This window comes from Nycticebus coucang, chromosome 11 (genome assembly GCF_027406575.1).
Source record: "Nycticebus coucang isolate mNycCou1 chromosome 11, mNycCou1.pri, whole genome shotgun sequence".
Taxonomy (NCBI): domain Eukaryota; kingdom Metazoa; phylum Chordata; class Mammalia; order Primates; family Lorisidae; genus Nycticebus; species Nycticebus coucang.
In genome coordinates this window covers 78,005,441-78,021,217 of record NC_069790.1, presented here as the reverse complement: position 1 = coordinate 78,021,217, position 15,777 = coordinate 78,005,441, and the positions used below count along the sequence as shown (strand labels likewise).

General features: G+C 35.5%; 1 protein-coding gene across 3 annotated transcripts in view; it reads left to right on the top strand.

Moving 5' to 3' along the window:
• Positions 1-15,777, top strand: part of NAMPT (nicotinamide phosphoribosyltransferase) — a 51,632-nt gene that overhangs the window by 30,436 nt on the left and 5,419 nt on the right. For all 3 annotated transcript variants that reach the window (XM_053608383.1, XM_053608382.1, XM_053608381.1), the window contains exons 8-10: positions 8,025-8,250; positions 9,674-9,793; positions 15,292-15,432. In XM_053608383.1, the coding sequence (XP_053464358.1) occupies positions 8,025-8,250; positions 9,674-9,793; positions 15,292-15,432 (487 nt within the window). The remainder of the gene's footprint in view (positions 1-8,024; positions 8,251-9,673; positions 9,794-15,291; positions 15,433-15,777) is intronic.

The window sequence follows — 15,777 nt, the reverse complement described above, 5'->3', positions numbered from 1 at the left end:
AGAGATTTTACTTTTCTATTTCTAGTTATTCTGGCCAGTGGTTTATCTATTTTATTTATTTTTTCAAAAAACCAACTCTTTGTTTCGTTGATTTTTCTGAATGATTCTTTTGTTTTCAATATCATTGATCTCTGATTTGATTTTGGATTTGGATTTCTTTTCTTCTACTGGGTTTAGGCTTAGATTGTTCTTTTTCTAATTCTATAAGATGGCTTGTGAGTATGTTGTTGCGCTCTCTTTCTGTTTTTCGAATGTAGACATCTAAAGCAATAAATTTTCCTCTCAAAACTGCTTTTGCAGTATCCCACAGGTTTTGGTAGCTTGTGTCTTCATTGTTGTTATGCTCAAAGAAGTTAATGATTTCCTGTTTTATTTCTTCCTGCATCCATCTGTCATTCAACAGAAGGTTGTTTAATTTCCATGCCTTTCAGTGGAGCCAAACATTTTTGTTGGAGTTGAATTCTACCTGTAGTGTCTTATGGTCTGAGAAGATACAAGGTAAAATTTCAATTCTTTTGATTCTGTCAATATTTGTTTTGTATCCCAGGATATGATCAATTTTGGAGAATGTTCCATGGGGTGATGAGAAGAATATATATTCTTTATCTTTGGGATGGAGTATTCTATATACATCTATCAAGCACAGTTGTTCTGGGGTCTCGTTTAAATATCTTATATCTTTGTTTAATTTCTGTTTAGAGGATCTGTTCAGCTCTGTAAGAGGAGTGTTAAAGTCCCCTGTTGTTATGGTATTATCAGATATCACATTGCTCAGACTGAGTAAGAATCTGGGAGCATTTAAATTGGGTGCATAAATACTTAGAATTGAAACGTCTTCTTGTTGTATTTTTCCCTTGACCAACATAAAGTGACCATCTTTGTCTTTTTTGACTTTAGTTGCTTTAAATCCACATGTATCTGAAAATAAGATTGCAATTCCTCTTTTCTTCTGAATTCCATTTACCTGAAAAATTGTTTTCCAACCCTTGACTCAGAGTTTTAATTTGTTTTTTGAAGCCAAGTGTGTTTCCTGCAGACAGCAAATGGATGGCTTGTGTTTTTTAATACAGTCAGCCAATCTATGTTTCTTCAGTGGGGAATTTAAGCCATTAACATTTATTGAGATAATTGATAAGTGTGGTAGTCTATTCATCTTATTTTTAGTTTATCTTTTGCATCAGTGTAGAACTTAGGTTCTGTCCTTTAATTTCTGAGTTCTTACTTTGCTGCTGATCCATTGTGATGGTCTGTGTGTAGAACAGGTTAAAGTATTTCCTGTAGAGCTGGTCTTGTTGTGGCAAATTTCCTCAATGATTTCCTCAAATTTCCATAAATGATTTTTTTTTCGTCAATTTTAAAGCTTAGCTTAGCAGGATATTGAATTCTGGGCTGAAAATTATTCTTTTTAAGTAGATTAAAGGTAGATGACCATTGTCTTCTTGCTTAGAAAATTTCATTAGAGAAGTCTGCAGTCACCCTGATGGATTTGCCCCTGTAGGTCAACTGGTACTTACTCCTGGCAGCTTGAAGAATCTTTTCTTTTGTCTTGACTTTGGATAGGTTCATCACAATGTGTCTTGGAGAAGCTCTGTTAGAGTTGAGGCAACCTGGCATCCCATATCCCTGTGAAAGGAGTGTGTCAGAATCTTTAGTGATATTTGGGAAATTTTCACTTATTATATTCTCTAGTATGACTTCCATTCCCCTGGGGCATTCTTCTTCTCTTTCTGAGATACCTATAACTCATGTTTGAATGCTTCATAAAGTACCATAATTCTGTCAGTGAACATTCTGCTTTCTCTCTCTTCTTTTCTACCTCTTTAACTATCTGAGTTATCTCAAGAACTTTGTCCTCTACCTCCGAAATTCTTTCTTCTGCATGATCTAACCTGTTACTGATACTTTCTATTGCATCTTTAAGGTCCCTAATTGACTGTTTCTGTTCCTTCAGCTCTGCTATATCCTTTTTATATTCTTCATATCGTTCATCTCTTATTTGATTCTGTTTTTGGATTTCCTTTTGGTTATTTTCCACTTTATTAGCAGTTTCCTTCATTGTTTCCATCATTTCCTTCATTGTTTTCCTCATGTGTATTCTAAATTCCCTTTCTGTCATTCCTAACATTTCTTTATAGGTGGAATCCTCTGCAGTAGCTACCTCATGGTCCCTTGGAGGGGTTGCTCTGGACTGGTTCTTCATGTTTTCCAGGAGTTTTCTGCTGATTCTTCCTCATGAGTGATTTCTTTTATGTTTCCTTGCCCTAATTTTCCTTTCACTTCCTCTTGCTCTTTAAGTTCCCATGCCTGTGGACTAGGGTTTCTATGAGTCCTTTTGATACAGGACCAGAAGGATGAGAAGGTTGAAGAGCAAGAAGGGATAAAAGAAAGAAAGAAAATAAAATGGAGAAAGGAAAGGGGTGGGTAAAATGGAATATTGGCAAAAAGAAGAGAGGCACAGAAAGAGATAGGAACAATATAGGTGTGCAGTAGGGTACTTAGACACAACCTTAAAAAAAAAACCCAACCTCTGGCAGTGCCCGGTTGGGTGGTTCCCTCGAGGGCAGCAGCTCTTTGCTATCCTGATCGGACACAGTACCCCACCTCCACCAAGTAGAGAGGAAAGACAAAAATGCTTATAAATCAAACCAAAACAAGCAAGCAGAAAACTTTATGGGATAAAATTGGTTGAAAAACCAAATAATAGGGGTAGAAACACTAGCAAAAATGAAGTTCTAATTATTGAAAAAGGCAGCAATGGGAAATTGTATTTAAACTAGAAAGATGGAGAAAGAAAAGAAAGGGAAAAAAAGAAAAAATCTGTAGGGAAAAGGTTGAAATTAAAAAACAAAACAACAACAACAACAAAAATCAAACAACCCAAAAAAAAGAGAAAAGAAAAACAAAGCAGTATATATATCTTGTTGAATATTGTCTGGGCGACAGGTGGTCTTCTGGGGTATGAGATGTTAATCACATTGCTGATACGACTGGAGGCCTTTGCTGATTTCTCAAACCCCACAGGGTGGAGACACTAAATCTCTCTTTAGCCCTCTTAAAAGGCACTTTGGACTTCTAAACTTGGCTAAGCAGTAGCTTTCCCAGGAAAGTGCTTGTCGCTGGGATCACTTATCCAGTGTGCCAAAACCAGTCTCACTCTGCCCCGAGGGTTAAGGCTGTAAGGCAGCTCAGTCACTAGATTACTAGCTCCTGCCTGATCCTTGCTCTGCGACCCTGAGGGCGGAGCTTGCCAGGGTAGTTCTCTCACAATGGCTCCCTGAGGCCTACAGCCGAACACTATTAGCTCCGTCTGGCTCAGCAGCTTAGTCTGGTGCCCTAGGCAACGCCCAAAGTTCTCCGCACTCTTGCCCAAGCTCTCCCCAAGGCAATTCAAATGGGTGCCAAGTCCAAGAACACCAAAACAGTTCACAGGTAAGGCCTTTCCAGTTTGCCGTCTCACTGCTGGTGTACTTACAGCTGCCGGCTGGATTAGACTGATTGAATGCATGCAACCATTTGCCAGTTTTCCACTGTTTTTGTCCTCTTGGGGTCCAGAAGTCTCTTGCTGACTCCCTGTGTCCTCAAAGGGATGATTATAGGCAGATCCCACCAGCCAGAGATGCTTGGAGTCTTATGTCCCCATACTCAACGGTGCCCAGTTGCAGGGAAGCTGTTACTCGGCCGCCATCTTGCTCTCACTCCCAAGCTTTATTATTATTATTTGTTGCATATTAATTGAACAACTTACATTTGAAAACATATTACTAGATGCTATAAGGGTTAAGAAGATACAATAAAAACTGATTCTATCCTCACAATAAAAATAGTACACTTGGAGCCATCTGCTTTGTTGGGTAAGTACTTTTAAAGAAGTATAGTAAAAGTATATGATGGTTCAAGGAAAGGAAATGAAGGATTGTATATATTCCACTGGCAGGATCAAGAAAGCTTTTTATAGAGATAGTATGTAAAATCTTAATTTCTTGAAGGAGTGGTAAAATTCAGCAGCCAGTATCAGGCAATTATTTTCTGAGTGAATGTTTATCACATGTTTACCATGCACTGTATGAAAGAGCAAACGTAAAAGAGGTGAGTATGAATATTTTTAGGGAATAAGAACTGAAACAGATGTTAAGGATAGACCAGAAGACAGGTTAAGCTTAGTAAGGGCCCTCAAAGTTATTTTGACATTGTATGTTAACTGTGTATACATCATGCTAGATTATTCTTAGGCATTATCAAATGAAAGCAGGCACTGAAATTTTTGAGCAAAGAAGTTATATTAGTAGAAAATATTTTAGGAGATTATTTTGATACTAGGATATCCTATGGATTGAAAAAAAAAAAAAAAAAAACAGAAGTTAGGCTTTATAGGAAGCTATTGCAGTAGTCTGGAGGTGATGAAATCCAGAACCAGGTGACAAGTGAATGGAAAGTAGATAAACATGAGCAATGGCGTGGGAGATAAAATTGCTAAAACTTGGTGAATGAGTTGGGACAAAAACTAACATTTTTTGAGCATTATTTTGTAGTAAGTCCTTGTCGAACACTTTGCATACAAATTTAAAGACTAGTGAACTAGGAAAGTCAGGGTGTCATCAGATAAAAATTTTAGAGTTAGAATATTTTTATTTTGGATTTAGATGTATTTATATCTTTTAAAAATTTAATGTATGCACATATTAGACTTTACTGGTGGTTTTGTTTCAAAGTAGTGTCATGAGTATACCATAAATCTGAGAATAAGAATAATATCTTCTTTACAGCTTTCATATGAAAGTGAAAAGGAAAAGTATATGGATGCAAGGAAAAACCATTTATTTTGATTTTCTCTTAATATTTACTACATTTGCAATTTTAACTCCATAATATATGTAAGAATGCTTCAGATTTTCTTAGTAGAAACATCTTTTTAAAATAGCTTAGTACAGTAGAAAGAATATTGGAAAACTTGAGAACCTTACATATGAATGAATGGTTGGTGGCCTTGGGCAAGTCACTTATCTCTCTGTTTTTCACTTTCTCCCTACAACCAAACAGGAGGAGGATACAACATCAGAAGGTTATTGAGGATAAATGAGCTAACATCCAAAATAACTTTAAAAGAACTCTATAAATTTAGAGCTTTACCATTATTATTACATCTTCTTAAAGAGTTTATGAAATATTTAATTATATTACCTAGAAATATTTAATTATATAACCTCAAACTGTGGAAAGCTATCCAATTTAATTTGGTGCTTGAAATTGGGATTAACAGTATGGTTAGAATTTATCAAACAGACATTTATGATCTTCATATACCAAATACTGTACTAGACGAATAGATGTTATGGTTGTATTATGTAGAGGGTGCTATATGAAGTGTCTGTGGGATGATGAGTTAAAAATGTCGTACTTCAGGGCAGTGCCTGTGGCTCAGTCGGTAAGGCACCGGCCCCATATACCAAGGGTGGCGGGTTCAAACCCGGCCCCAACCAAACTGCAACCAAAAAATAGCCGGGTGTTGTGGTGGGCGCCTGTAGTCCCAGCTGCTCAGGAGGCTGAGGCAAGAGAATCGCTTAAGCCCAGGAGTTGGAGGTTGCTGTGAGCTGTGTGAGGCCACGGCACTCTACCGAGGGCCATAAAATGAGACTCTGTCTGTACAAAAAAAAAAGATGTCGTACTTCCTACCTAACAAGATAGATGTAGGACCCAGAAGGAAAACATGAATTAAAATATAGATATTAGAAACCCTTACCACAGAGCGTTTTTTTGGAAAGCTTTGAGAATTTCACATAGGGAGGTGTTATAGAGCTATGAGAACTATTGACATTCAGCAAATCAGATTAAAGAAGGAGAACACAGCATCTCAGGGAGACTGAAGAGGAACCGTAGGAATAGGAAAAAGGAAAATGAAGCCAGGAGATGTCATCGAAATGAAAGGAAGGAAAGCCTCAGAAAGTTGAGATGCCCTGGAGAAAACCAAGTAAAATACAGGCTAAAACTTGACAGTTAAGTTTGCTAGACATGATACAAGGAGCAGAATGACTGCATTGATAATAGCTTTTGTAAACAATAACTGCTTGTCAATAACCTCTAACTGTAGAAGTTCATTCTTATGTTATAAGGCTCTCTGGGGTTGGTATCCATTCATTCAGTTCTCTCCCTTATAAACAGGATAGTAGCAATTCAGAATATGGCCAAGGGGCTTCTCTTCATCCATAATTTAATTTTCCATTTACCCTGCAGATGCTATCATGAAGTAGTTATAGAAGAATGTTCACAATTAAATGAGTTTTATAACAATACACTCTCTCTCAATTTTGTACAAGGGTGGTCTCTCAGTAACTAGGATTTTATAACCTTAAGGTGTTCACACTTAGCTAATCCCAGCTATGTTTGACAATATGGGAAAAGGTGTTTGCTCCAATGTGTGAGGAAGAAACTTGGGTGTTTTTGTTTGAGACAGAGTCTCTCTTTTCTGGGGAGCAGGGAGTGATTTTTTTTTTTTTTTTAAGATAGAATCTCATTCTGTTGCCAGGGTAGAATGCCATGGCCTTAGCAAATTTCCTTTGTCTTATGGTATACATTCATTAAACGTACAGCCTCCTCATACTTCTGGGTTCAAGTGATCCTCCTGTCTCAGCCTCCCAACTAGCCAGAACTCCAGGTACCCACCACAAGGCCTGGCTTATTTTTCTGTTTTTAGTAAAGACAGGGTCTTGCTCTTGCTCAGGCTGGTCTCAAACTCTATGCCTAAGGGATCCTCCTGTTTTGGCCTCCTAGAGTGCTAGGATTACAGGCAAGAGCTACTGCACCTGGGCAGGAAAAAACTTTTAAATTGTTCTTTAAAATGACAATTTAAGACATATATTAGTGTGACTCTCTAGTTTCTAGTTAAATTTGTATCTTTATAATAAATGAATAAGCTCTCTTTTTATTATTTTACTAGGAGAACAGGGCAACAGCAAAAACTAGAAAATTAGAATGAAAAGTTTGGCATAAGGAAATGGTACTCATTTTCAAATCCATTGTTAAATTCTGTTTAATAATTTTCAAAATTACTTTCACTATTTATTAATTAGCCAACAAATACTTAACACAAGTTGAGCATCCCAAATCTGATCTGAAACTTTTTTTGCTCAAAGGAAATGTTTATTGGAGCATTTCAGATTTTCATATTTAGGGTGCTCAGTTGATGTGAAATTTTGGAACATTTCTGGTCCCAAGCATTTCAGATAAGGGATAATCAACTTTTGTAATTACAAATTAAATATGACCCTATCCAATAAGAAGAATCTATCCAATAATAGGACATTGCAAAAATCACTTATATGTTATTTCCCATCTTTAATTGTTTTGCTTAAACTAAATATTAAAATTCTTACTCCCTGGGCATATATTAATTTGTAGTAAATAATCTATAAATGAAATAAATGACTGCCTATTATTGGTGATTTGAAGTTATAACAGGTAAAGAGTTGACTCTGCATAGTATAGTATAAATAATGGTTTAAGTAATTGCCTCTAAATGTAAGATTTTGAAAGATAAAGGAAAAAATATGTCCCCAATATTGGTATATGGTTTTGAAAATTTTACAGAAAAGAGCCAAATGCTTGCATTACCTAACAATCTAATTAGAATATGCATTCAATTTTTCTAACATCTTGACATAAAGTATAGAGGGCATTCAGCAAGTGCTTTTTAGTTTGTTGATTTTAAATGAATAGATTGAGGAATACCAAAAAAAAGTTTATAATTGGTTGCCTATGACTTAAGGACTTAAGAGCCAAGTAACTTAATAACTATTGAAGAAGAATAAGGTTACTTATTAGCCAAACTAATTGGCTAAGGAATGCTTGACCCAAGTATTTCCTTTGGCTTATGGTGTACATTCATTCACTGACTCACCTTGTCTGTGATATCAATGGTTTAGTATAGTAAACATGAGATGTGATTATAGTAAGCATGAGATAGAATTAACAGTGATTCAGGAATAGATGTGCCTGCCTAAGTAAATCTGTATTTTCATTTTGTTTTCTAGTACCATAACAGCTTGGGGGAAAGACCATGAAAAAGATGCTTTTGACCATATAGTAACACAGTTTTCATCAGTGCCTGTATCTGTGGTCAGCGATAGCTATGACATTTATAATGCCTGTGAGAAAATATGGGGTGAAGATCTAAGACATTTAATAGTATCAAGAAGTACAGAGGCACCACTTATAATCAGACCTGATTCTGGAAACCCTCTTGACACAGTATTAAAGGTAAATTTTAATACCCAACTTGGTAATTAAAATGCCTATAGACCAAATGCATCAACACTTCTTTTAATTTTATTTATACACATACCATTTCAGAGCTGTCTGGACCACTTCCATTACTTTATAGTTGCAACCCAGAGAGAGTAATAGATTTGCCCAAGGTCACACATTAATAGCAGAGAAAGACTACAAAGAGTTATGGTTTATTTATATAGTCTCATTAAACAGTTGTGTACTATTGAATAGATATTTTCTTTTCAACTTACCTTCAATTTAGTTAACAGCATTTCCATTTTAATTAATTCTGTGATTTGCGTACCAAATCTACTTGTGGGTTTTTTCTTTTACTAAAAGTCATTGCTAGACCTTTGAAGTTGTTAGCACAGAAGAATGTGCAGGGTGATGCAGAGTAAGAACAATACAAAAATACTTTTTAAGTAGTGGTCCGTTAGAGATACTGTTGACTTAATGTAGCAGTGTTGCAAGTTAATGTTCAGATTGCCTTCTTCAAAAAGCAAAAATAAGAGCAGGGTTATTTGATGCCTACGACCTAACACTAACTGCAAGTTAATGTTCAGATTGCCTTCTTCAAAAAGCAAAAGTAAGAGCAGGGTTATTTGATGTGTTAGGTACCTTGCGTAAGATGTGTCATTTAATCTCTGCAAACTGATGCATCAATATGGAATTTTCTTTGTTGGACTCTTTACGCAATTTATTTAGGAAAAGGAAGTATTTGTTGTGGGGGAAGAATGTGTCTTGTAGGGTTTTTTGTGTCTCTGGCCAAGCTTTCTAAGAAATTTTAAATCTGTGCAAAACTTGGCAATAGTTAACGATCAAGTGGGACAGTTTGTATATTATGCAATTTGGCTTTAATTAAGAGCAAAGGAGAACTTGAGAGAAACTGTGGGTTATATATGTTTCATTTCCAGCTTTCTCTGCCTATAACAAAGGCAGTTTCTCTAAACTTGGTGATTCAAATGGATTTATATTTTGAGTTATTCCAGACAGAAATAAACCCAGCTAAATTATTGGGCACAAGCAGAATAAATCCAAATCAAAAGTATAATCATAAGTTAAATGATGATTCATAAGCTTCTTAAAATTTCTTTAATCTCCTAATTTTAGGAATTTTTCTTTTGAATCTATGTAATTTGAAAGATGTGAACAATTTACTTTGAGCTACTTTCTGGTAAAAAATGACTCTATGGGAAATAGCATGCCTGTTTCTAATGTGATTGAAAGAGTTGGGTCCATATTTTAGAAGGCATATACATAGTGCTGTAAGATTTTTTAAGTAGTTTATTAACTCTTTTCATATCCTCAAGATTCTCTAGCAAAGCAAAATCATTTTGTTTTAACTTTGGAAAGCTCTCCTCCTTGTTTTCAGTTTTAGTTATTTGTCTTCCATGTGTGTTTTTCCATATAGGTTTTGGATATTTTAGGTAAGAAGTTTCCTATTACTGAAAACTCAAGGGGCTACAAGTTGCTGCCACCTTATCTTAGAGTTATTCAAGGAGATGGAGTAGACATTAATACCTTACAAGAGGTATGTTTTTTATAATTAAGCTCCTTTTTATTGCTTTGATAAACAACATATTACTAATTAAATACAATAGTGAGTCTTTTCTTAAGTTTTTATGTTGGCGTAAGTCTTCTGTGCATTGCTTAAAGTTTAGAAATAATAGTTGTTTAAACTGGAGAAGTACTTACTCTTCTAGTCTTTGGCCACCATAAATGAGAAATCTAAAGAAGTATCACTACAAAACAAGAAAATGTCAGTCGAGTAATATCCCTTGTAATAGAAAATAGAAAGTCTTGACGTATAGTTCTGAATTTTAATAGAATTAAGCTGTACATACTCTTAACAGTGTAAAACTCAAATGATAACGGATCCTTTTTCAGAAATTATGAAATGGCTTGTCACCTCTTCTAAATTAACCATTGACTGTCATCAGTGTTACTACTTGATTTAACCAAATAGTATAAACATTATGTAGGCATACCTTGTTTTATTGTGCTTAACAGATACTGGGGGTGGGGTGGGGGGGTGTTTTGGATTTTTGTTTTTTTTTTACAATTCGAAGGTTTGTGAAATCCATCAAGAAAAATCTATCCATGCCATTTTTTTTCAACAGCATGTATTCATTTCATGTCACATTTTGGTAATTCTTGTGATATATCAACTTTATATTATTATATCTGCTATTGTGATCTGTGATCAGTGAACTTTGATGTTACTATTGTAATTGATTTGGGGCATCACAAACTGTAATCAGATAAGAAAGTAAACTTAATTGATATATGTTGTGTGTGTTCTGACCACCCATCAACTGCCCATTTCCCCATCTTTCTTCCTCCCCTCAGGTCTGCCTATCCCCTGACACACATTAATATTGAAATTAGGCCAATTAATCCTACAGAGTCCTCTGAGTGTTCAAGTGAATGGAAAAGACGCAAGTCTCTCAAAATCAAAAGCTAGAAATGATTAAGCATAGTGAGGAAGCCATGCTGAAAGCTAAGATAGACCAAAAGATAGACCTCTTGAACCAGCTAGCCAAGTTGTGAATGCAAAGGAAAAGTTCTTAAAGGTAATTAAAAGTGCTGCTTTAGTGAACACACAAGTGATCAGGCAAAACATCCCTATCGAAGGCAGGAAGAAAGATGTAGTGGTCTGGGTAGATGTTCAGACCAACCACAACATTCTCTTAAGCTAAGGCCAAGTCAGAGCAAAGCCCAATGCTTGAAGGCTAAGGGAGGTGAGTAAAATGCAGGAGTAAAGTTTGAAGCTAGCAAAGGTTGGTTCATGAGATTTAAGCTGTCTCCATAACAAAAGTGCAAGGTGAGACAGGAAGTGCCAATATAAAAACTACAGCAAGTTATTGAGAAGATCCACCAAGATCATTGATGAAGGTTGCTACACTAAACAGATTTTCAACATAGACAAAACAGGAAGACAGTGGCATCCGGGACTTTCATAGCTAGAGTGGAAAAGTCAATGTCTGCCATCAAAGGACAAGTTAACGTTCTTACTAGAGACTAAGACAGCTAGTGCCTTGAAGTGGAAACCAGAGTTCATTTACCATCCTGAAAGTCCGAGGGCCCTACACAGTTATGCAAACTACTCCACTTATGTTCAATAAATGGAACAACAAAGCCAAGATGACAGCACATCTCTTTACATGCCATGGTCCTAATATTTTAAACCCATTATTGCGACCTACTTTCAAGAAAAAAAAAGTTCCTTTTCAAAATATTACTGCTCACTGACAGTGTGCCGAGAACGCTGACAGAAAGATACAAGGAGATTAATGTTGTTTTCATCCCACTAACACAATATCCATTCTGCAGCCCATGGATCAAGGAGTCAGTTCAACATTAAAGTCTCATTATTTAAGAAAAACATTTTGTAAGGGTCTAGGTGCAATAGATGATTCCTCTGATGGAGTTGGGCAAAATAAATTGAAAACTTTTGGAAAAGTTCACCATTCTGCGTGCCATTAAGAACATTGTGATTCATGGGAGGAGGTTAAAATACCAATATTAATAGGAGTTTGGGAGAAGTTGATTTCGATCCTCATGGATGACTTTGAGGGGTTCAAGACTAAAGTGGAAAATAACCAAAAAACTAGAATTAGAAGTGGAATCTGCAGATGTGACTGAATTACTGCAATCTCATGGTAAAACTTGAACAACTGGAGAGTTGCTTATGGCTGAACAAAGGTGGTTTCTTGAGATGGAATCTACTCCATGTGTAGATGCTGTGAACATTTTTGAAATGACAGCAAAAGATTTAGAATATTATATAAACTTAGTTAATAATAAAGTAGCAATAGGGTTGGAGAAGATTGACTCCAATTTTGAAAGAAGTTCTACTGTTGGTAAGATGCTATCAAACAGCCTCACTTACTACAGAGAAATCTTTCAGGAAAGGAAAAAACAATGGATACAGTAAACTTTATTGTTGTCTTATTTTAAGGAATTGCCATTGTCACTTATGCCTTCAGTAGCCACCACCCTGGTATGTCTGCAGTCAGCAACATTGAGGTGAGACCAGCTACCAGCAAAAAGATTACAACATGCTAAAAGCTTAGACGATCATTAGCATTTTTTAGCAATGAAGTTTTTTTGTAGAGACAGAGTCTCACTTTATCACCCTCAGTAGTGTGCCGTGGCGTCACACAGCTCACAGCAACTTCCAACTCCTGGACTTAGGCGATGCTCTTGCCTCAGCCACCCAAATAGCTGGGACTACAGGCACCCACCACAACTCCTGGCCATTTTTTTGTTGCACTTTGGCTGGAGCCAGGTTTGAACCCGCCATAGGCACCGCCCGGCAATGAAGTATTTTTTAATTAAGATTTATACATTTTTTAGACATGATGCTATTGCATACTTTATAGACTACAGTAGAGTGTAAACATAGTTTTTAATGTGTACTAAAAAGTCAAAAACTTGTGTGACTGAGTTTATTGATGTTCACTTTATTCATCTTCTTTTTCTGTTTGTATTTCAGTTAGGGATTCAGTCTTCTTTGGTATCATTGAAACCTCTCGATGGAATAGTTCAGTAATAACTTTAAAATAGTACTGAATTCTCAGAGCTGGCAAAAGGAAGATTTCTTTGAAGCCCCAGATATTTTAAACAATTTTCTTCCCATACTCGGTTGTATCTTACCATTCTATGTATAGGTCAACATTTTTTCCTTTCTTTACCTTTAGCTATCCTACTATTCTTTTCCTGTAACTCCTTTCATTACTTTTTTTAGTAAATTTCCCCTAAGTGCCACTACTTTGGTCCAGAGACTTAATAGAAGACATTGGTTTTGTGTAAATCTTAATGAAAAGACCAAATTATTTCTTTGAGCTATATGTACATAAAATATTGCAGAAACACTTGTAGATTGTAATACACATTTCAAATATGTGTTGGGATAAGAAAAATAATGTTACTCTCCTGATTTCAGTAAGTTATATCCCTTAGTTAGAAACTTGAAATTCTTATTCAACAGAAGAGTAATATCTAAGACTGATATTTTGTGAGATTTTTTTTTTTTTCTCTCTAGGAAGTGATCAGCTCTTTTTCTTTTCTTTTTTTTTATTGTTGGGGATTCATTGAGGGTACCATAAGCCAGGTTACATCGATTGCAATTGTTAGGCAAAGTCCCTCTTGCACTCATGTCTTGCCCCCATAAAGTGTGACACACACCAAGGCCCCACCCCACCGTCCCTCTTTCTGCTTTTCCTCCCCCCCACCCATAACCTTAGTCATTAATTGTCCTCATATCAAAATTGAGTACATAGGATTCATGCTTCTCCATTCTTGTGATGCTTTACTAAGAATAATGTCTTCCACTTCCGTCCAGGTTAATACAAAATTTTGTCAAATTTTTATCTAAATATTTTTAGATAGTAATTTTTTCTTAGTTCTATAATTTTCCATTGACAGAAAAATTCCTTTAACTTTAAATTGCCTAAATTTTATAACTTTTAGTGAAGAAATTTGGCTGGAAATATAGTGATAAGATATTATTCAGTGTTGTACTTTGTGATTTCCTTATTATTCTCCTGCTGAAGCATCTCTAAAATCAGGTGACAGGTCTGAAACTGTATTTTCTCTACATTTTATTTAAACCACCTTACCCTCCATCTACTTATTTCCCTTTTCTCACATTTTCTGTTCTGTGCATTTCTTTCATATTGAAATTCACTATGTTCTTAGTCATTTCAATGAAAAATAAATCTCGATTCAGGAGACTTGGATACCTGTGGCTTCAGGTACAACGATAAAAACGTGGGATGGGATTTTTCTAAACCTAAAGGAATCGCTTTAAAATAAGTCTTACGTGTTTTCATCTCCATACTTGTGGTTTAAAAGTTTTCATGGCAGAATAATCAAATGTTTGGGATTTTAAAAGAAAGATGAATGTCTAAGTGTAAGTTTGTTTAAAAAATGAAGATGCTTGGGGTTTTTCATTTGTTTCTTTGCAGTGTTGAAAATAAAAAGACAATATGCAACTATTGGTATCTTGTGGGAATGTGGTAAATTTCTATTAATGATTCACATAAAGCTTTTAAACTTGCTTATGATTTTCTAATCACTCAAAAGTTCCCTTTAAATAGAATAGAACCAGCCCTTCTAATTGCTTCCTTTTAGCTATTCTCATAATATTAAAGGAAGGGTTACCACATTTCACTTGCCACTTTCTATGATCAAAGTGAGTGAATGTTAAATAAGAAGACAGATGCTAAGTAAATAAGCTCTACTTAGGAGAAAGAAATACACATGACATTGGTAAGAAACAAATCTTTAATGTAGTTTTTAAATTTTATGTCCCTTCAAAGAACTATTTTAGCTGCCACAAGTGTTCATACAGGTCTCTCTAACTGGCTTGAGATAATCATTCTTCTAATAATGATCCAGTGATAAATCTTAGCCCTCAAAGCATCTGTCCATAATTTTGTTTATAGTATTGGAATACCAGCCAAAGTAAAATGACTATACCAGTATTTCATCTGTTATATAGGAGAGAGTATTTTATATTCTTTTGCCACCAATGTCCATTGACTTTGGCATGTCCCATTATATATTGTGATGTGGTAATGATGATTAGAATTATTCGTAGAGTCCAATAATTTGGGGCAAATGTGTGGATCTCATTGCTTGTGCTGCTGGCATCTGAGCAACAATTTAAGGAGATGGGTAAGAGATTGACTCAAGTAACCTTGGATATTCACAGCCAATTTTTTCTCACTTCCTTTCATTTCCTTTACTCCTCAACCCTAATCACAACACCACCACCACAAATTGAGGAACTATTAATGAGATCTTTTGCTTCCAAACATATCCATCTTAAGCTGTTGGGGGGGGGGGGTAGGTTTTTAAAAAGAAAATGTCAGATATAACTTTGTCTAGGTCTTTTTCTTATCTAATTATTGACTGTTATAAAACATCTCTTGGATTCTTTATTTGCAAGAATTGCCCTTTAAAAATAATCTCTATCCTCTTCCATATTATTTAGTTTTGTTTTGTTTTTTAATCTCCTAGATTGTAGAAGGCATGAAACAGAAAAAGTGGAGCATTGAAAATGTTGCTTTTGGCTCTGGTGGAGCTTTGCTGCAGAAGTTAACCAGAGATCTCTTGAATTGTTCCTTCAAGTGTAGTTATGTTGTAACCAATGGCCTTGGGGTATGTCCTTCTACTTTTACTCCTTTTGTTCTAGTACCTTCTTTATGTGTCTAGGTAGAATGTGGTTCTTGAGTGTACTACTCAAAGGATAATAGGGTCCTAGACTATTAGTGTGGTGTTAGGTACTACTAATCGTGACTCAGAAACAAAGAAGGGAGATATTAGATAATAACATGACTAAAAAGAGAGAGAGAGATTTGGAAAAAGAGGAACAATAAAGTCAGAAATTATTTAAGAGAAATAATACAGGTCAGTCATTTCCCACAGCTTCAGAATATGCTTTTGGATCATAGAGTTGACCATATTTGAGTAGAAATGGCAACTAATCTAGCCATCATATTAAGG